We start from the raw sequence: 22,065 nt of genomic DNA, 5'->3' as shown, positions 1-22,065 counted from the left end.
ACAGACATGTGAACACACCTATACACCACACACACACACCACACACACGTGTGCATGAATGTATGTGTACATATCTATACACTGCACACACATATACACACAGGTGCACACACCATACATGCATATACACAGACATGCACACACATAAATGCACACACACATAAATGCACACCACACACACACATATACACACGCACACACCATATATGCATATGCACTCACTGCACTTGCATGCCACAAATGCATATGTATACACACCATACACACGCACACATGTATACATACCTACACACCACATACATACATGCACACACATATGTACACACCACATGCATGTGCACACACCCTACCCACCACACACACACACACATGCACTCTTATTCATACCACAAACACACACACACCATACACACACGTATGCACACATGCAAAGAAAATAAGCACTACTGAAAAAAATTGAAGCAGGAAAAAAGTACTGTGTGGCAATGGTGAATTTTAACTAGGCCCATATGGGGTCTCAGCGTTGCCGTGGGGACTGCATCCAACATAGCCTCTGGCCTGAGGGGTCTTGGCTAAAGAAATTTAATTTAAAAATTTCCAGACAAGCCAGAGTGAAACAAAACTGGTAAGTTTATATAAAGTATTTAGACGTGGCCATGTAGGAAAAGGACAGTACACACTGAAGACACGGCTATGATCTTCTCAAGTGCAGAGTGAGTCTGTGTTTTTCCAAGTTACCACAGGGATATAATTTATAGCAGGATTTAAAGATTGAAGCCTAAACATTAAGCAAAAACACACCAGCTTTCCCGGAGGCAGCTCCATCCGTGCTTACCTTGCAAACATGAGGCTGTGGTGGTAAAAATAAAAGTAAACTGAAGTAAGTGTCAAGGCGCACACTTGTGATTCCAGGTCTGGGCAGGTGGAGGCCGATCCCTGCGGCTCACTGGCAGCCTGTGTGGTAAGCTCCAGGCTTCCCTGTGTCAGAGGAGGCGGCTGGTGTTTCTGGAGCTCTGCACATACATGTATGTGCATATACATACATGTGTACCCACACACATGTGTATTCATAGACGAACAAATAAACAAACCAGACAATAAGCTAGTTTATTTAAAATTCTCCAAAAGTATCATCTTCTGTAAGTGAAATTGTCAGTTTGTTTCCCGAGATGCACTGTTTGGATTTAGGGACGAGAGGGGCGTGCTGAGCGGACACTCAGGGCCTGAGTAAGGAGCATTTTCTCTTCACGAGGATGAGCACTATGTACAGGCACTTCCTGTTTACCAGTCGTGTTCAAGTTCTTACTCCAAGCCAGATCCCAGAGTGCGGGTCTTTTGGCTTCTGGTGTCCCCTTAGGTCCCGCCCCCAACCCTGCCTCTGCTGGGTTTTATCTTGCTTCAAGAAAATTCAGAAGGAAGGTTGTGTTTGAGTTTAGCTGCAGGAGAGTTCCCATGGGCTCCTGGCAGAAACGCGGTGGTAGAGGGAGACTCTGAGGTGGGAGTGAGCCGGCTGGCTCCAGGAACAGCAGCAGAGAGCAACACTAAGGAAAGCAAGGTGTAGGGGCCGCAAGACAGCGCTGCAGGCTCTGTGGATCCGCGAGGTGAGCGCTTCATGAGTTTTGAACTCTGTGGAACAAGGAGCCCTCTTGGGTTCGGTGCAGGAAAGCCCTTTAAATTGATTACTACTCCAGGGGCACTGGAGGGCACTGCTGCTCAGGCTGTGGACGCGTTGTGAGTGTGGGCTGATAGGCCTTGTCGGTGGATCCCACCCAGGGGGTGAGAAAGACATGAACCTGCTGCCGCTCAGGTTTGGGGAGCACGGGAGACCTTGGATGGACCCAGAAACCCCAGCCTGGCCTGTGTACCCCAAACTAGCCCTTGTCAGAGGTCTGTTCTTCATCTTATATTTATATGTGGATACTTACATATCGTGAGCATTGCTTGGAGTATACTAAATAGTCTTGTTGACATATTTTTGTACTAGTTCAAGTGCAAAACGTTTTTCTGAGCAGCTGCTCGACTCTTTGTCACGCCAGGTGCGCTCCATGGTGAGTGACTTCGCCGTCTTCCTCACCATCTTCACCATGGTCATCGTTGACTTTTTGATTGGAGTCCCATCGCCAAAGCTCCAGGTCCCCAGCGTGTTCAAGGTGAGCAGACCTCAGGGAGCTCGGCTGCATGTGGACAGAGCTCACGGGTTCAGGAAGAAAGCGCTCCTTACTGTGAGTCGGCGTCCTGCTAAGCTCTAGGCGAGCAGAAAGCGCCCGTTTATGTAAGGATGGCAGGCCTGAGGACGCCTGGTGGTGTCGGCACCTGGGAAGGAGCAGACGTGACCTGAGACCTGAGAGGGTCTTGTCCGGAGTCTAGGCTCCTGCTGAGCTATCAGGACATCTCTCCAGCCTCGCTTTATGTTTGCTTGTCTAAACCTTGATACGCCATTGTAGTTACAAACTTACATCCAGGCCGGGTGTGGTGGCGCATCCCTGTAATCCCAGCACTCCGGAGGCAGAGGCAAGAGGATCTCTGTGAGTTCAAGGCCAGCCTGGTCTACAAAAGTAAGTCCAGGACAGGCAGGGCTACACCGAGAAGCCCTGTCTTAAGAAACAAAAACAAACAAACAGAAAGGAGTTTGAGCAAATGGCTTATGGAGTTTTTGATGACAGTCCTGGGTCAGACAGATTCCCCAAGCTTTGGGTCTCCTTAAGTACCTGGCTCCTGTGTCACCACGCATGAGGAGGCTCCTGGGCGATCCACTCTCAGCCAAAGAAACCCGCGTCCTTCAGATGCATGGCTTGTGGAGAGGAAGAGGGCTGTCTGGGTTATTTAGTCGTTGGACGTCATCTTTTTTAAACAACAGATTCAGTTGCTAATTATATTTTACTTGGACTGACACTGAGATAAAGTTGCTTTCTCTGCACTTGGGGACCTGGGGAATAAATGGAAGGCAGTACAGGATTAGTGAATATTCCACAGGAAGCTGATAAGCGAGGATTGACTGCCAAAGGGGATTTGGAAAAAAAGGTCAGAGATTTCCTTAGGGGTTGCTGTATTTCATGCTTTGATTTGTTTTTCTAAGGATTTTCATTCAAATGAGAACAAAAAGTAGAATAATTTCCAGTTTGATTTGTTTTGCCCTAATCTCCAGAGTTAAGATACAGAACCGCGCTTGTTTCTCTCGCAGCCGACTAGGGATGACCGCGGGTGGTTTATCAGCCCCATTGGCCCGAACCCCTGGTGGACTGTGATCGCGGCGGTCATCCCGGCGCTCCTGTGCACCATCCTCATCTTCATGGACCAGCAGATCACGGCCGTCATCATCAACAGGAAGGAGCACAAGCTCAAGGTGAGCAGAGGCGCTGACCGGAAGGCAGGGCTACAGCCTGCGGACGCCTTTACTGTAGGATGGGCCCATCCGTACCCAGAGCCGCAGAGCTGGGTGGAGTCTCAGTAAGGCCGGGTTTCCTGCTTGCCCATTATAACGAAGGTTGGTTGGAGGTGAGACTGGAGGGGAGCGTGGGCGGAGCGTGGGAGGAGCGTGGGCGGAGCGAGGTGGTGTGATGTGGGAGGAGCTTGGATTCCACCGCTCTCCTCCCAGACTGTGTCCATGTGGCTGGGCCCTAACCACCTCCAGTTCTGAGTCAGCTGTGCAGGTTTCCTCCCCAGGGTCAGCTCGAGGCCTTGAGCCTGTTTCCTGGAGGCGGGAATTCTCCCACTGAGGCCCGTCATGTGGCTTCAAGACGGATAAAAGAGTTACTCAGGCTAGGGTTGGCTCTAATACCTGTGTTATGGAAGGCCTCGTGCGTACATCTCTGTGGGAAAATCCAGGTGTGGTAAGGATCGGGGACTGTGACGGGGAGCTCAACAAAGAAGCTCTCCGCAGTGCCTGCGGTGGCCGGCTGTGGCTAGAAGGGCAAAGCTGAGGCAACTGGGTAGATAGCGGTAGCGGCGTGTACGGGACACGCCCATCCTCTCCTGACTGGGAGCGTCCTAAGAACCCCCTGGACCCCTTCTTCCCCACAGCTACTAGCTTTGAGCCCAAAGCCCGTAGTTCTCTCTCTCCATGGCTTCCTGCAGCCAGCTCCTTGACGGTGACTGTTCCCCTACAGAAAGGCTGTGGTTACCATCTGGACCTGCTGATGGTGGCCGCCATGTTGGGTGTCTGCTCCATCATGGGCCTGCCTTGGTTTGTGGCTGCCACCGTCCTGTCCATCACACACGTGAACAGCCTCAAGCTCGAGTCCGAATGCGCGGCCCCGGGGGAGCAGCCCAAGTTCCTGGGCATCCGGGAGCAGAGAGTGACCGGCCTCATGATCTTCGTGCTCATGGGCTGCTCGGTGTTCATGACCACGGTCTTACAGGTATTCCTTCCTCAGCGCGCTGAGCAAGCTCGAGTCTATGCCAGGGGCCACGCAATGGCGCCAGTGCATACACATACAGACCCATGCCCTGAAAGAATTTACTCTTGAGGGTAGGACAGTTAAATGTGCTTAAGAAAACAAATGTGGGAATGCTAGAACAGGATGAAGGGTCTGGTGGCCCACCGCCTTGTCGTTTCCTTTTCTTTGATAGCTCCCTTTGTCCAACCCAGGGCCTCCTACGTGCAAAGCAAGCACCGTGCCCCCAGCTCTTCTTATCCCTGGGTTTTTGTTTTTGAGACAGAGTCTTCTTGTGTGCCCTGGCTGGCTTAAAACTCACTCTGTAGACTAGGCTGGCCTTGAACTTGTGGCAGCCCCGCACCCCCTACCTCTTGATTGCTAGGATTGTAGCTTGTTTTCTATTGCAGTGATAAAGACCGTGACCAACAGCAGCTTGGGGAGGAAAGGGTGTATTTGACTGTGGAACAGGCCGCCATGGAGGAAGGGCAGGACAGAGCAGAGCCGTGGAGGGATGCTTCGCACTGTCTCACAATGCCGGCACATGCTCCGCTAACTTCCTTATGCAACCCGGGCCCACTTGCCCAGGGATGGTGCCACGCAGGGAGCCGGGCCTCCCACAGCAGTGTCCCACAGACATGCCCAGAGGCCGTTCTTAACTGAGGCCCTCCTTCCAGGTGACTCCTAAGCCGCGTCATGTGACAAGACTCACAGCACAACACTGTCAGCAGTGCTGCAGGGCCGTCACCCGCCACCCACCTGCACTGTCTGCTCACTCTAGAGTTGGAGCAACGCGGTCCAGGGTGGGCTTTCTAACTGGGAGAGGAAGGGTGTTGTCCTGTAGCCTCAGGATGACAGCTGAGGGACCAGGGATGTCCAGGACTGGGCCCTTAGCACTGCAGCACTGGGCAGGGGGAGCGCGTGCACAGAGTCAGGAAGAGCAGAAGTGTGAGGCTGTTCTTCTGGCCCTCCTGCACGCAGCAAGCCTGAGAACAGACAGCAACAAAAACTGAGCTTCATCTTGAGCTATGACGCTCCCTGTCCTGACGTTGGAGTCAGTTTGTCTGCGTCACACTTGCACGAAGGTTTTGTCTAAGTTCAGAGGGTGTGGGAGGAAAGCCACAGTCATGTGTTGCGTGGACACTAAAAAAAAAAAATCACACAGTATAACAGCATGTCCTCAGCTTATTGCCTCTGGCTGCCCTCAAGTCTTAGGTCAGTAAACATGAGGGCTGTTTTTGTTTGGTTGATTTTTGTGTTGTTTTTGTTTTTTTGTCAAAATACACTAAGTTTCCTGAGAGTGTGATGATTACAGAAGATTTAAATTACATTTGTGTAATGTGTGTGCATGTGTGTGTGCAGGCGTGACCACGAGTGTGGCCCGTTCCCATCTGTGTAGTCATATCCAGGGAGGAGGAAGGCTGGCAGGGAGGGTGAGGTCTGTGATTTACCTTACAGGTAATCATTTCATTTCAGAACAAAATCATTTTGATCATCACCAGCTTACACTTCTGTTTTCACTTTAACTGAAGGAGGGAGAGGCTGAAGAAACAAAGACAATGTTTATGAAATTGTTGCTTTGTTTCGTTTTTGGAATTGAAAATTTATATAGATGGGATACAGTAGGACACAGCTTTAGTCAGGAGGCGGGCATCCGGTGTCTGTGAGTTCAATACCAGCCTACTCTATGTAATGAATTCCCGGCCAGCCAAGGCTACACAGTAAGACCCTGTTTCAAAATATATAGATTTATATATTTTATTATATATAAATATATATTTACATAAACATATAAGTATATATAATCTTATGTACTGCTGGGATGCTGCACCCTCATCTTCTTCCTTTATCTGCAGTTTATCCCGATGCCGGTGCTCTACGGAGTTTTCCTCTACATGGGAGTCTCTTCCCTACAAGGAATCCAGGTATTGTGTGGTTCAAGCAGGCCATGTCCCCTGCTCTGTGTTCACGTGTCCTGACCAGAGAGGCACAAGGTGCCCCAACGGAGGCACAACCACTTCCTGAGAAATCACTTGCCAGTCTTGCCTTTTGGTGAAGGAATGCCGTCAGGTGTGCGGATGTGGCCGTGCTGGTGTGAGAGCGCTGGTTCCAGAGCGACGTGGCTAGCGTCGTGCTTCCGGTCATCTCTAGGCAATGGTTATTTGGCACTGAACCAGGGCCTTTGCCAAATTCCTGTAGAGCTGAATGTGAAACAGGGGCCATCAGGATGGTTCGGCAGGTTCTCGGAATCTATGGTGAAGGAAGAGGGTCCAACTGGCGGCAGCAGTGGTGGTGTTGTGTGTGCCTGTGTGTGTGTGTGCGTGTGTGTGCGTGCATGTGATATATGTATGATGTAGGTGCATGTGTGGACCCCAGGCTTGTGCAGAGGCGAGCGCCTACTCCTGAGCCATCTCACTGGCCCCAGAATATTGTAATTCCTCGAGCAAGAATTTTAAGAGGCCTCATTTGATCTTGTCAATATATTTATCCTTCTAATTCTTCAAAGAACCAGCAAGAGAGTCAGGGGTTGGGGACTTGTTTGTTGCCACAGTGTCGTGTCCTTTAGCAGAGCTCGGTTTGGGACGCGAACAGGCTGGCCTCAGACCCTCGCTCCCCCTTCTGCCCCAGCCCATCTGGAATCACTGGTCTGTGTAACCACAGCTGGATAGAACTGGTTTTGATAGTAAGCAGGAAGATGTGGTGGCTCGTGGGTTGCCACCCTGGGAGCACTCTTTGTGGCTGAGCGTAGGACGGGAGAAAGTGTGCGCCTGTGATTAGAGAAGCTGGTTTCGCCGAGCCTTCCCGCCTGCCACTCACTGACCTGACCAAACTGCCCACGTCTGTCCAGTAGAGGCGGCCCTGGCTGCTGTGGAGCGCAGAGCAGGCGGTGTGGGGCTTCCGGAGGCTTCTGGCCGAGAGCCCTCCTTCCCGGAAGCCAGCGCTGCTTCTTCCTTCCAGTTCTTCGACCGCCTGAAGCTTCTCGGGATGCCCGCGAAGCACCAGCCGGATTTCATCTACCTGCGGCACGTGCCGCTGCGCAAGGTGCACCTCTTCACCCTGGTGCAGTTCACCTGCCTGGTCCTGCTCTGGGTCATCAAGGCCTCGCCGGCCGCCATCGTTTTCCCAATGATGGTAGGAGTTTGTTTGGTTTTGGGTTTGTTTTTCAAGACAGGGTCTCTCTGTGTAGCCTTGGTTGTCCTGGACTCGCTTTGTAGACCAGGCTGGCCTCGAACTCACAGCGGTCCCCCTGCCTCTGCCTCCCAAGTGCTGTGATTAAAGGCGTGTAGCCTGGCAGGTGAGTGGGGACTGTTTTAATAAAAATTATTAATGTTATTTTTTTTGAACTTGTGGTAAAATATGTATAGCATCCAGTTTTCTGTGTTCACCATGTTTAAGGGCGTGTGTCAGTGGGATGAAGGGCATTGTGGGACCGCCATCACCGTCTGTCTCCCAGCCTTTGTTCTCCTCAGACCCCCTTCCCTCAAACGTGTAGGCAGCCACAGTCCTGCCGTCTGTCTCCGTGGCTTCTGTTATCCTAGGGGCACCACAAGAAGACACTGGTTTATTTCCCTGTTGTCCACGTTGTCCTGTGTGCCAGAATTTCCTTAAGTTTGAGTAATGGATATTCGATTCATTTCTGTTATGAATTAAACGTCAGACCCTGGGGATCTGGTGGTCTCGCTGACCTCCATGGGCACCAGGCATGCACATAGCATACACGCATAAAACATGTATTTTTAAAATATAGGAACATTTAAAAATAAATAGAATAATGTAAGAAGCCCCAGTGCTCGATGCCGGCGAGCAGCACGCAGTACGTGCTGCCGTTGTGGTTGCCGTGAGTCCAGTAGAATGTCCTAGACTGCTGTGAAAATCGCTTTGCTTTAAATTCTCTGAGGGAAGCTCAGCCTTCACTTGACTCCCGTTCTCGTCAGGTCCTGGCCTTGGTCTTCGTCAGGAAAGTCATGGACCTCTGCTTCTCCAAGCGCGAGCTGAGCTGGCTGGATGACCTCATGCCCGAGAGCAAAAAGAAGAAGCTGGACGACGCTAAGAAGAAGGCGAAGGAGGAGGAGGTAGAGATCGGCCGCCTCGCGCCTCAGGGCCTCGCGCCTCAGGGCCTCGGCTCACAGAGTGGGGCGGCGTGGGGGGGTGGGGTCAGCAGGCCTGAATCCCGAGGGTGACCCCGAGGCGCTGGGGGTGAGCACGCCTGAATCCCGAGTGTGACCCCGAGGCGCTGAGGGGGTCAGCACGCCTGAATCCCGAGGGTGACCCTGAGGCGCTGGGGGGGTCAGCACGCCTGAATCCTGAGGGTGACCCCGAGGCGCTGGGGGGGTCAGCACGCCTGAATCCCAAGGGTGACCCTGAGGCGCTGGGGGGGTCAGCACGCCTGAATCCCGAGGGTGACCCCAAGGAGCTGGGGGGGTCAGCATGCCTGAATCCCGAGGGTGACCCCGAGGCGCTGAGGGGGTCAGCACGCCTGAATCCCGAGGGTGACCCTGAGGCGCTGGGGGGTCAGCACGCCTGAATCCCGAGGGTGACCCCAAGGAGCTGGGGGGGTCAGCATGCCTGAATCCTGAGGGTGACCCCGAGGAGCTGAGGGGTCAGCACGCCTGAATCCCGAGGGTGACCCCGAGGAGCTGGGGGGTCAGCACGCCTGAATCCCAAGGGTGACCCCAAGGAGCTGGGGGGGTCAGCATGCCTGAATCCCGAGGGTGACCCCAAGGGGCTGAGGGGGGGTCAGCACGCCTGAATCCCGAGGGTGACCCCGAGGAGCTGGGGGGGGGGTCAGCATGCCTGAATCCCGAGGGTGACCCCGAGGAGCTGGGAGGGTCAGCATGCCTGAATCCCGAGGGTGACCCCGAGGAACTGAGGGGGTCAGCACGCCTGAATCCCAAGGGTGACCCCGAGGAACTGAGGGGGTCAGCATGCCTGAATCCCGAGGGTGACCCCGAGGAGCTGGGGGGTCAGCATGCCTGAATCCCAAGGGTGACCCCAAGGGGCTGAGTGTTACTCCCCACTACACCCTGTCGTCAGTGGCTAAGGGGTCCTGGCATGTCCGCCCTTCCTGTTTGGAGTTGGTAACTCGTTTCCCACTTTGTTTTACCCCAGGCTCGCACTAAAGTATGAACATAGGCGCTGTCATTCTAAGATCTCATGGCTCCTTCCCTTCCAGATCTGATTTGACAAGTGTATAAAACTCATTGTTTTAAAAAATACTAGTTATGCACCTAACTGCAGATGGCACATGCAGACACAGCTAGCACGGGACTTTCTGTCCTTTATCGCTTTCAGCAGTTGGCATCTTGCCATCTACACAGTGGCCCGTGGCCTGAAAGGGTATGTGGCAAGGTGAAAATGCCAGGCCGAGAAAGGAAAGGGCTGGAGTGTCCCAGTGCGGTGCTGCCCTAACGGGTCCTTCTAGCCAACGCCCCAGCTGTGCTGGCCGCTGCTGTCCGTCCGCTCAGCACACGCTGGAGTCAGCACAGGGGAAGGAGCCTCAGTTGAGGAAACTCATGACATCCAGCTGTGAGGCATTTTCTCAATTAGTGGTCAGTAGGGAGGGCCCAGCCCGCTGTGAGTGGAGCCACTGCTGGGCTGATGGTGCTGGGTTCTATAAGAAAGGCTGAGCCTGGAGAGATGGCTCAGCGGGTAAGAGCACTGTCTACTCTTCCAGACGTCCTGAGTTCAATTCCCAGCAGCCACATGGTGGCTCAGGACCATCTAAGATGAGATCTGGTGCCCTCTTCTGGTGTGCACTGTATGTGTAATAAATATATCTTACGAAAGAAAGGAAAGAAAGGCTGAGCACGCCAGTGAGCAGCGCCCCCATGGCCTCTGCGGCAGCTCCTGCCTCCAGGCTCCTGCTGTGTGAGTCCTGACCTGGCGTCCTTCAGTGATGAACGGCAATGTGGAAGTGGAGGCCAAACAAGCCCCTTTCTCCCCAACCTGCTTTTTGGTCATGGTGTTTTGTTGAAGCAATAGAGACTCTAAGACTCTGTCTTTCTTCCTTCCCTTCTGTCTGTCTGTCTGTCTATCTATTTATATCCATCATCTATCTATAATTCATCTATCATCTGTCTCTCTGTCGATCTATCTATCTATCTATCTATCTATCTATCTATCTATCTATCTATCTTTTCTGCTGCCAGATCTACCTTACAAGGGTCCGTCACTCTGCAAACACTGCCATCTTTTTCAACTGTATTTTAAAATAAATTTTCCTAACATCTTGAATTTATTTAAAAGTATAAGTTTTTTTTTTAACTTGAAAATTTTAAATACAGAAGCAATGGGAAAGTCTCTACCTGTAGTGTCAAACTGAGACTATTTTTTTTTTACTTATCAAATTGACAAAAAAAAAAATTGACGACAAAATTTAAGTTGGTAAGAACCAAACCTTTTAACACTGTGGTTGGAACGAGCCACACATACACCAGAACTGCAGGTATGAATGGAGACATCGTTCTAGAGAACAGATTAAGGTGGAGTCTTAAATATACCTCTCCCAGGGCTGCGGTTTATACACAGGCCGCTCTTCCAGAGGACCCAGGCTCGGTTCCCAGCTCCCCCGTGGCAGTTTACAACCAACTCTAACTCCAGTTCCAAGGGACCCAGCAGCCGTCCTCCCAGGAGCTGGCCTCGGACCTCCACATGCACAGGGTCACATTCAGAACCTCACACACAATGGATAAGGAGATAAATAAATACGTGTTTGAAATAAGAACAATTATTAGCACAAAAAGAAATTAAATTATAATTGAACATTGTACAATAATTTAAAAATAAAAATTTAAAGAATACTTAAAGATATTAACATGTTTATGACACTTTATGTGTAAAACAGAAAATATAAAATGGAATCTATAGTAAAAAAATATCAGCCGGGCGGTGGTGGCGCACGCCTTTAATTCCAGCACTCAGGAGGCAGAGGCGGGCGGATCACTGTGAGTTTGAGGCCAGCCTGGTCTACAAAGTGAGTCCAGGGCAGCCAGGGCTACACAGAGAAACCCTGTCTCGAGAAACCAAACCAAAACAACAACAACAACAACAACAAAATATCAATTTACTAAAACAGTTACACATATATTATATAAACTAATGACCTGACTGCTCAGTGGTATGGTTGAGGGGAAGGTTTTTATTGTAGATGTGAGAGAGAACAGGCAGAGGCATCTGGAAGAGTCCAGAACAGAGAGAGAGAGAGAGAGAGAGAGAGAGAGAGAGAGAGAGAGACAGAGAGACAGAGAGACAGAGAACAGAGAGAGAGAGAGAGAGAGAGACAGACAGACAGACAGACAGACAGACAGACAGACAATACTAATGGGCACCACAGAAAGCCATTTGTCCCTTCTGCTTTTTGGAGTTTCCCTGGGACATGACATCAGCTTAGAAGAACATTAGAGTCAAACAGCCTAGAAACGGTGGCTGCGGTTCTGTGTGTCTCTGCGTGGTGTACGTTTCCCCTTTAAACATTTACTGTATTAGATCCCTAACGTGTGAGCTTTAGTCACAGTTCTCACCCACATTCACTTATCTATTCATTTCTAAGGCATTATAATGTTGCAATTACATATTTTTGTATATCTTTTTCTACATAATCAGCATATATGTATATTCTGATTTTAAACTTATTTTAATATAAAATATCCTATGGTATTATATATTGAATTATTAAATCTTAAACTTTCTTTTTTGTTAAAATAGATTTTTAGACTTTTAAAAAAGGTCAGCCAGGTCTACAAAGCAAGTCCAGGACTGCCAAGGCTACATAGAAACCCTGTCTCAAAAAACAAAAAATATTATTATTATTATTATTATTATTATTATTATTATTATTATTATTATTATTATTACCATCATCATCATCATCATATTTTAAACATGTTTACTAAATATAAGTTTTCCCTCTATAATTATGTCTTTAAGTGAATGGCATTATTTTTTAAGGAGTCGTTTATTTATTTGTTTATTTTATGAGTAAGATAAGGTCTCACTATATAGTCCAGGCTGGCCTCAACTTCCAATATTTCTGTCTTGGCATTATTTTTATTTTTATTATTTTTACTTTTTAAATTTTTTTTAATTTTTTTATTTTTTTGAGACAGGGTTTCTCTGTGTAGCCCTGGCTGTCCTGGACTTGCATTGTAGACCAGGCTGGCCTCAAACTCACAGCGATCCACCTGCCTCTGCCTCCTGAGTGGTGGAATTAAAGGTGTGCACCACTACTGCCTGGTGATGGCTTTATTTTTAAGAAAATATTTTAATATGGGACATTTTATTTTTTTATTTTTAAAGAGTATTTATTATTTATACAGTATTCTTCCCACTTGTGTGCCTGCACACCAGAGGAGGGCACCAGATCTCATTATAGATGGCTGTGAGCCACCATGTGGTTGCTGGGAATTGAACTTAGGTCCTTTGGAAGAGCAGCCAGTGCTCTTAACCTCTGAGCCATCTCTCCAGCCCTAGGACAATCTAAATATATGTAAAAGTAAGAGGACTTTTCCCAATATCCCTATTGTCAGTGTGTGTGTGCGTGCATGTGTGCATGTGCATGTTTATGTGTGTGTACGCACACATGTATGCGTGTGTGTCTATCTGCAGATGGAAGCCAGCGTTCAACATCAGTTGACTCACTCTGTTTCTTCTGACCCTGGTTTTGAAATCTGGTCTCCGGCTGAGCCTGCAGCTCCCTGCTTGGCCCAGCTCAGCTGACCAGGAAGCCCCAGGGAGCCTGCTGCCTTTGCCTGCCCTGCTCCAGGGCCACAGGAACGCTGCCACGCCTGGCGCTTCGTGTGGGTCCTGACAGTCTGGACTCAGGCCCTCACTCTTGTGCCACACGCACTTTACACCTCAGCTGCCTTCCCAGACTCCCCCGTTACTATTTTAACAGTGTGTTCGTTGGAATCAGAATTTAGCAAAGGACCATACCTTATAACCGGCTAATTTCCTTTTCAAGTCTCTTTAGGGCTCTTTTTTCTTTCTGTTAGGAAACTGGGTCTTTGGCTACAGGGCCTCTTCTCATCAAGTACCTCTTGCTGTCTGTGGCAACATTGGTACGTTCTTCTGTCTTAGTGTTCCTCTTAGCTGGCTGTTGATTCTAGAAGCTTCCTCACATTCAGGTTATTATTGTTTTTCAATACTGCTCCATACTACCCTTTGACTGCCTCACTCTTTGTGAGGAGTTGAACCAGTGGAAGGAACTAATTGTGTGAGTGAAAACTATACAGGTGTTTGTGGCAATAGAAAACGGGCTGAGAAAGGCTTGATTTACCTCAATTTACTTGATCCAAGATATAATTGTAAGCTAAGGGGCAGTGAAGAAACCACCAAAATGGCCGCTCCATGGTCAAGGGGAAGGTTTTATTGTAGGAAGAGATAGAGCATGCAGAAGCATCTGTGGACTCAAGGCAGAGAGAGAAAGCAGGCTGGACCCAGCCAGGCCATGAGGAGGAAGCCTGTGACTGGCAACAGCCTGGGTGTGCCGACTACAGCTGTCCCCACCAGAAGAGGGTCTTTCTGGCAGGTTCCTGGGAAATGCTGGCGCTCAGCTTTTAGCAATCCTTGTGTAGTCCAGCTCCGGCTGAGCCAAGACTCCTTTCTGGACAAAAGCACTGCCTTCCTGACTCTGGGGAACAGGGGTTCCCTTTGGACCTGGCGGTAGCACTGCCCCCTTTTCTTCCAGGAGGCTGAGAAGATGCTGGGCGTTGTCATGGGGGATGATAAATTCCCGCTGGAGAGCAGGAAGCTGCTAAGCAGTCCTGGCAAGAACAACACCGTCAGGTAACGCTCCACAGGACCAAAGAGCTCACTGCCAGGGTTCCTGCTCCGAGGGGAGGGGCAATGCAGTTGGCCCCACCTCGTGGGGACAGCTTTCCATTCCACGGTGTACTGAGCGCCTGCTGTGTGCCCTGCGCTGTGTGGCTGGGGCGGAGGGAGGGGGGAAGCCAGTGTCTCCAGTGTACAGGAGGGCTTGCTCGTGCCTCGGCCCACATCCTACTTTGTACAAGCGAGGGTTACGGTGCTATGACGTCAGGATTCAGTCTGGATCTTTCTACTTCTCAAGCCCAGGTTGCTCTTTTCCAGGCTGTTCTTGGCCTGGTGGGCATGAGACATCTACACCTGGGTTTTAGTACTTATAGTTCAGGGATCTCAGGGGACAGTGATCTTGAGGTCCACGCAAGCCTTGTGCTGGCATCTCAGCTCCTTTGTCTACCAAACCTTTTGCTCACCACAAAGTGTGGGGCACTGAGTCCTTGTGTGGACCCACTGCTGGCCTCTGTGTCTGTTGGGCCGCAGCACACCCAGGCTGAAGAAGCCTAGGTGAGGAGGCCTAGAAAAAGAGGAAAGTCTGGCAGATCCCTGGGGGTTAGCTGCTGAGGTATGACACTAGATGGGGCTTGTGTGTGGGTAAATCAGAAAATCTTTTCTGTGGTCCCTAAGAAGGTGTCTGGGTGTCTCAGGCAGAGACTCAGGACCCGTTTTCCTTTCCCTGTGGGACGCTGCTGCCTCGGCTCTCCGCATTTCAGGAGACCCTCGGGTTTCTGAGGACCAAGGACTGTTAGCGGGTCTTGACTTTTGATGGGCACTTAGCCCTGAAAACCTCGGGTTTTACACCTTGACTGGTCCCCTTTGACATGTCTGCTAAAGCCTCCTGTAAAGTACAGAGGAGAATCGGGGACCTGCGCCCCAGCAGCAGGGGTCAGCACCCCTGTCAGCTCTTCCGAGGCACAGCCACTCACTGCCCGGGGCACTGGGCAGCCTGCAGGCTGACTTGCCTACAGAATGGCGGCCTTCACCCTCAAGCCCCTCCCCCTCCCCGTGGGCTAGGGTCATGGTAACTGGGATGTGCCCTTCACTTATATGTTTTGATATTCATTGCCTGAGCTTTGATTTCAGATGTGACCCTTCTGAGATTAATATATCAGATGAAATGCCTAAAACCACAGTCTGGAAGGCTCTCAGTATAAATCCTGGGACTACAAAAGAGAAAAGGTAAAGAGAACGCCAACTTCCCATTTTATTTGCTTCTATCTTTTGAAAATGATGAAAGTAAAATGCATGTCACTTTTGTAGGGTTGAATATGTCTAGAAACAGCAGAACTATTGCTAACTGTACAGTCAGACATATGAAAATAACAGTTTCCCGATACTTGAAAAGACTAGCTTCTCTGACCCGTCCCTGTACTCCAGGCCCAAGGGCAGGCGAGAATTAATTTGGAGTGTAAACTTGCCTTATCTGTTTGGCTCCGTAATCCCCCTTGGAGGAAGTTTCTTGTTTCAGAATCTAAAGGCTGTCTCTGCTTATTGCAACCACACAAACTGGAAAGCTGCTAAAAGCCTAGGTCAGTACAGTTAACACTGATAAATAACATGATGGTGTTGGCCCAGGCCTTAACCTACTTAGGTTCCGAAATGAGAATTTTGCTCAACATAAGTTTCCTTATCCTGCAAAGAAATTTTTCTATATAATTTAATAATAACATAGATCATTTTTAGTCAGATTAGTAATGAAAACTGGAGGCATCTTTGCCTGCGTTGAGGAATCCTCTGTGTGTAAGTTACTGATTTTAGCCCAAGCATCACTCACATTTAGGTCATCAGATAGATGAAAGCAAAAACCTGCGGTCTTGATGCTGATGCGGTTTCCGTTAAAGACAAACTAGCCAGGAGCCGGGAAAGCAGGTCCTGCTCCTGTTTCTGCACCAAACTTGGCATCTGGCTCAGCGGCAAATGAGGGTGCTAGTGAGGTGGTGAGGAGCAGGCAGAGTGCAGTGCAGAAGGCCGCGGCCGCCGCGTGGCGAACGGGTTAAAATAGCTCCGTGCTGAACACAGTGAGCGCTGGCTCTTGCTTCTCTCAGAGGAGAATCCAGGCAGCTGTGGAAGTGGATAACACATGTGGTTATTTTTAGTTGAGAACTAGTCTACTTGTAAATGAACTTCAAATACAGCCAGACCCAAGTTGTGGCAGCATCCTGACAGCCCGTGCGCGCAGGCTCGAGTCGCGTGCCCCTTTATCTGTCTCACTGTGTCAATGTTAACGCAGCCTCTTCAATTGAGTCTCTGCTGGGGAGGAAGACCCGGGCCATGAGGGCCTCAGAGAAGCTCTGGTTTTCGAGAAAGGGTGAGTCTCTCGGAGAAGAAGCCGGGCTGAGTCTGGACCTGTTGTTGGTCATCTCAAAGCCATGCCCCATGGAAGCATTCAGTCACTGTCGTGTGCACTGTGGAGGACAGCCGGCGACCTGCACACCCCGGCCGGGCACCAGCGGGCACCAGCAGCACCCACCTCCCATGCTTCCTTTCTTCTGTCTCTCAGAACCACCACCACCATTAAAGAGCCAGCTCCCCATTTTTCAGACTTTCCCTCTGATATTCTCTGTTGGCCTGGTAAGTCACATGGGTCCGTTCTGCCCCCGCGGCTCCTTCATGAGGCCTTCTTCCTGAGCGACGGCTCGGGGTGGTAGCAGAGAAGCGAGAGAAAGGAAGGCTCCTGGGCCTGTTGCTAGCTGCGGGCCGTGAGCAGCCTGGGCCTCCATTCCAAGTCTCCCTGGGAAGGGGATGTCGGACAGACCAGCACTGTAGCATGTCTGCTACCTGCGCTCAGCCATCCGAGTGTCAACAGTGGCTGCTACAGCCACGGCTGGTGAGATGCCCGTGGCCTGGGGTCATCTGAATCGCTCCTAGAAGCAGTCAGCACCATGTCCCAAGACCCTTGGAAGCTGCAGGGCAAAGCGTAAAGGCCAGGGGAAGCCGGCAGCAACAGAAGGATGAGCGTCTTCTCTCGGGTTTCCTGGGAACAGAGGAAGAGGAGCTCAAATTGCCATGGAAGGAGTTAGCGTAGACGCCAGGAGAGCCGGGCAGGCCTGCAGGTTTGCTCCCAGCTCTGCTCTGCAGCTGCCTACGAAGGATTCGGTGACCGTTGTTTGTGGGAAGCCGGGCATCTGAGCTGTCCTGTGGGACCCGTTTCTGACTTCCTGCTGCCATCTCTCAAGTCTGTGTTGTTAGTCCTCTCTGGATAGGCCCAAGTGCTCATGGGCATCTCCTTAGCTGCCTTCATCATCACTCAGTGAGCCAACACCACCTCAGCCGTGCGGGTTCCCCACCTCCTGGCCACGCGGGCCTCCCCCCCCCCCCATGCCGCCATGCAGGGTTCCCCACCTCCTGGCCACGCGGGCTTCCCCCCCCCCCATGCCGCCATGCAGGGTTCCCCACCTCCCGGCCACGCGGGCCTCCCCCCCCTCCATGCCGCCATGCAGGGTTCCCCACCTCCTGGCCACGCGGGCTTCCCCCCCCCCATGCCGCCATGCAGGGTTCCCCACCTCCTGGCCATGCGTGGTTCCCCCCCCCCATGCCGCCATGCAGGGTTCCCCACCTCCTGGTCACGCGGGCTCCCCCCCCCCCATGCCGCCATGCAGGGTTCCCCACCTCCTGGCCATGCGTGGTTCCCCCCCCCCATGCCGCCATGCAGGGTTCCCCACCTCCTGGCCATGCGTGGTTCCCCCCCCCCCCATGCCGCCATGCAGGGTTCCCCCCAGCCTCACGGGTTCCTCGGCTCCTCAACATGGTTTCTTTTGGTCAACAGGAGTCTTAGTGCTCAGCTATCAAAGCTGAGAAATGAGCTGTGCGTGGTGAAGTCAATTTGGACTCTTAAACTAAAAGTATGTGTATGGTTTTTCTCTTCTGTGTTCCAGAACTATCATCAAGGGTTTGGACCCCAGCACTTAACAGACAACCTCCCCTCTTCCTTGTGCACAGAATGTGCCTAGCGAGCCGGTTATGCTGGGTTCCATTTGGGACAGTCTTTGTACAGAAACCGCACATACACTCTCCCCGGGTGAGGAAGCGCTCAATCATTTTCTCGTAGTTTGCTCCTCTTGGAGTCTGAACGTAGCCGAGGCAGCCATCTGGTCACCTCTGGAGGCCTCTGGTGTTGAAGGGGACTGTGCTACCAGTACCTCCCTACCTGTTGGGACTGTCAATTTGATGCAGAGGTGACTTTCAAGGTACTTGACAATTGTGCAGGACAAACACAAGCCACACAGAGCAGGCGTCTCTTGTGAAATAGTCGTAGGCACGGCAGTCAGTGCCTGCTGGGTAAGTGTCACCCTGTATCACCCTGTTTTCAGATCCTCAAATGGCCTCCTGAAATGTGGGCATTGTGGCTGCTTTGACCTTTCCTCATGAGTGATCTGTCCCAGAAGCCGCTCTGGCGTGTCTCAGGTAGTTCACTCAGGGCAGCCAGGTTTCATCAGTGGACATTAATATCTCTGAGAGCCAAGGCTCCACAGCGCGTCCCCCGGGGACAGCGGTAATAACTGTGTCCCCTTGCCCACCTGGGAGTGGTTTAGAGGGAGCCTGACATTGGCAAGTTTGTTGTTTGTTTTGATAACTTTCCAGCCCCTCCAGATACTTTTTGAACTTGCGTCTTTCTCGCTGCTTTTGTGGCCCTTTTCTTGCCCATCTTGTTCCCTGTGTTTTCCTGCTTCACTCCCTGCCCTGGCCTCGGGCCACCTGAAGGCATGAAACAGTGAGGGACCTGTCCTGCAAGGAAGCCAGTGACTTGTCCTCGAGAAAAACGTCTCTTCCCGAGCCCTGATGCTCCTATAGCTCCTACGTGTTACCCCGCAGGACCAGAGGGTGCCTGTCCCCCCCACCCACCCACCCGCCTGCCTGCAGCGCAGTTGTGGGACCTCGTGCCCACATTAGCTGGAGCCAGAGAAGCGGTCACCTCGTCTGTGACAAGGGTACCCCTCAGATGTGAACACAGTTGGGGGATGCTGGGATTCAGGGCATTGTTGCTAAGGGAAGCCGAGGCTCTAAGGGGGACGATGGAGGGCTCCAAGTGGCCAGGCTGCTCCCTGATGACGTCAGGGAAGGGCGGGTCTAGAGAAAGGCGAACACCTGAAGAGATGCACTGTACAATTGCCAAGGGCGTTTGGTTCCATAACACGAGCAGTTGGGAAGGCTTTGTGGGGGGTGTGGGGCTCTCCCACTCACAGCCCCATCCCATCCCCTTAATCATGAAAACTTGCCTTCGTGGCAGAGGGAAGGTTGCACCACAGCTCTCCAAAAGAGAGTGGGAACAGCCGCGGTCTCTCACTGCTGGTGGTGGAGTGGACTTCAGTTACTCACAAGTGCTGGATACACATCTGTTACCCATGAAGTCCAGCCTACCCGAAGGCTTGGTTTTCAGTGAGGTCATAGCCACCGTCTCACGTGTCTCCCTGCCACTTTACTGGTGTCTCGATCTTTTGCAGAAGAGCCAGCACCTCCTCCTAGGACCTGTAATTTTAATTTAATTTAACTGTATATGTGTGGGTGTTTTGCCTACACGTGTGCCTTGGCGTCACGTGTACCCGGTACCTGAAGAGATCAGAAGGAGCTGGGACTGCAGTTAGGTAGTTGTGAGCTCCGTGTGGTGCTGGGCACTGGACTGAACCCGGGTCCTGCCCTAACTGTTGAACCAGCTCCCAGGGCTCCTAACTGTGGGCTTGGCCAGTCTGCCCCTCATCTCTCTCCTGCTCGCAGGGCCCCAAGGCCCATTTCCAGCAGACATTCCCAGGCCCTGCGCTGAATGGTCATCTCCGTCTTCACTTACTTTTGGTAGAAATCCTTCAGCCAGCCTTGGCTAGCCAGGTGAGACCTCAGCCATGCCCCTGCCTCAGCGTTCCCAGCACTGTTTCTTTCTCTCCTTCAGCGCTTCCCTCCATTGGTTAAGTTCCCCCTGAGGATCATAAGCAGAGGCGAGGGCTGAGGCAGGACTAAGCATCCCTTAGCTCCCATGCTCCTCTGTGCTGCCCTCGCTCACTGTACACAGCCGGGAAAACACGAACAAAGCCAAATCGGAGCGAATTCTCTGCTATAGCTATAAGTGATTCTTGGTGCCCCTCTGACACTCTTGCTCTGGGGGACAGGGTCTCACTGTGTAGACCAAGCTCGTCTCTGAGCTTGGAGCAGTTTTCTTGCCGTCCAAGTGCTGGGCCTCTAAGCACGCGCCGCCATACCTGGTCTCTCTCAGCATTAGTCATAGAGAATGCGTGGCCGACTCAGTTACATTTTTCTTCAGTTACCTTTGTGTGTGTGGCCAGAAAGGAGGAGGATTTTCATAAGCAGAGGAGGTGTGAAGTAACTCTCGCTATGGCTTCTGCACAAGGAACAGAGTCGTAAGCAGCGTTCAGGCCTGAGTCCTTCCAGGGTTCTGTGCTTGTGGGAGCGGAGTGGTCTCGGGTCCTTCTGAAGAATCACACCCCGGCACCAAATCTGACCCACTTCCAGCACTGTCTGAGGCAGGGAGTCTTTGCCTGGCTGGTGTTTCCCTCCCTCCACCTCAGCCCCGTCCTAAGCCCAGCAGCAGCCCGTGGCCCGGGCAACTTCAGCCTGCAGGTTTTCACTTGTGCAACAGCGTTGTCACGGAAGCGCCACCCTGAATGTGCAGTTCCTCTTTTTGTGAAGGAAGCCAAAATCCTTCCTGGCCTGCTCCACTCCTCCAAGAGGACAGATGAGCCTCCCTTCTTGTCTGTCTGTCAGTTGGTTAGAAGTGGCTGACGCTGTCCAGTGGAAAGCCCAGCAGCCACCTTTGCACGGAAGGGGACAGCTGAGGTGCTGGTCCACATACATCCCTCATTTGTGTGTTCTTCTCTCTAGTAGGTCTCACAGAGAGACAGATATTTTTGTTTTAGAGACTCCAAAGTCTATATTTTTAGTGCAAGAAATGCGCCCTCTCCACACTCCATGGCGTAAATAGAACCAGGAATAAAATGTGTCATTGTGAATGTCCCATAGCAACGTCCGGTAGGAACAAGACCCCTTTTCTGTCTGTCTGTGACCCAGGGCAGGTAGCTGTGACAATGTATCTCTTAGCCTCTGCCTGCCCACACATGTGTGTTCTCACCTCTTTGGGTGACAAATAAAGTCTGTATAAACTGTTTGCTTCTGTGCTGTTTTTCAAGATGGAGTTCAGATCGTGTGCAGGAGATCCCTGGAGATGGCAGATACAAGGTGGTGGCATCTGCAGAGGACGCACAGAAGGCCCCGTGGCTCCTGCGTACGGTCCTCCAGGAAGCAGTCCTTATGGCCCAGCCACGGCCCAGGCCACAGGGGCCTCTCTCTCTCTCTCTCTCTCTCGGAGTCAGCAGGAAAGGGAAAGGGGCCGTTTGACAACACTCCTGGGCTGTGGAGATTCTTTGCCACTTACCTAAGCATCTACTCAGTGCCTCAAAGTACAGATTTTAGAATCTGGCCCTTGCAAGTTGGTTCTGGGAGAGTTGGGGGTATGCTTGATTAACTCGGACTTCACGGTTCAAGGGTTAGGGACAAGGGGAAGATGGATGGACGCAGAACAGCTAGTGGGGGGGGGGTGAAAGAAAAGGGGGTGTGGGGAGCGAGGCAGGATGTCTGACTGGATGATGACAAGGAAGGCATCTCCAGGAAGCACCCTGAGCTCAGTGGCCCCATGCGAACATTCAGAGAGGTGAGTCATGCTGGGCCAGTGGGTAAAGCCCAGGACTCACCAGCTCCCAGACCACTTGCTGGCTTTTGGCTGTTTCCCCACTCCCTCAGCAGTGTGCCGATGCCCTCGGCCTCACTGGGGTGTGCTCAGCCTGCGCCTGGTTTTGGCCAAAGGAAGAGTTCTCGAAAGACACAGGCAGCTCTGATGCCTCAGGCTACAGAGAGTGGGGACACTAGTGCTCCA

At 51.6% G+C, this 22,065-nt stretch overlaps 1 protein-coding gene across 2 annotated transcripts in view; it reads left to right on the top strand.

Moving 5' to 3' along the window:
• The window catches only part of SLC4A8 (solute carrier family 4 member 8), a 62,555-nt gene extending 45,831 nt beyond the window's left edge, over positions 1-16,724 (top strand). Inside the window, exons 17-25 of one of the 2 annotated variants that reach the window (XM_084751171.1) lie at positions 2,037-2,150; positions 3,182-3,343; positions 4,107-4,358; positions 6,230-6,298; positions 7,332-7,505; positions 8,309-8,446; positions 14,059-14,156; positions 15,273-15,368; positions 16,420-16,724. In XM_084751171.1, coding sequence (XP_084607297.1) covers positions 2,037-2,150; positions 3,182-3,343; positions 4,107-4,358; positions 6,230-6,298; positions 7,332-7,505; positions 8,309-8,446; positions 14,059-14,156; positions 15,273-15,368; positions 16,420-16,432 — 1,116 coding nt within the window. In that variant the 3' untranslated portion in view covers positions 16,433-16,724. Of the gene's footprint in view, positions 1-2,036; positions 2,151-3,181; positions 3,344-4,106; positions 4,359-6,229; positions 6,299-7,331; positions 7,506-8,308; positions 8,447-14,058; positions 14,157-15,272; positions 15,369-15,449; positions 16,391-16,419 lie in introns of those variants that run through there. The other variant, XM_084751170.1, reaches the window with a different exon arrangement.
• The last annotated feature ends 5,341 nt before the right edge of the window (positions 16,725-22,065 follow it).

This window comes from Acomys minous, assembly GCF_964271855.1.
Source record: "Acomys minous genome assembly, chromosome: 12".
NCBI classification, from domain to species: Eukaryota; Metazoa; Chordata; class Mammalia; order Rodentia; family Muridae; genus Acomys; species Acomys minous.
Note: the sequence above shows the minus strand (reverse complement) of the source record. Positions and strands in the feature narration are given on the sequence as shown.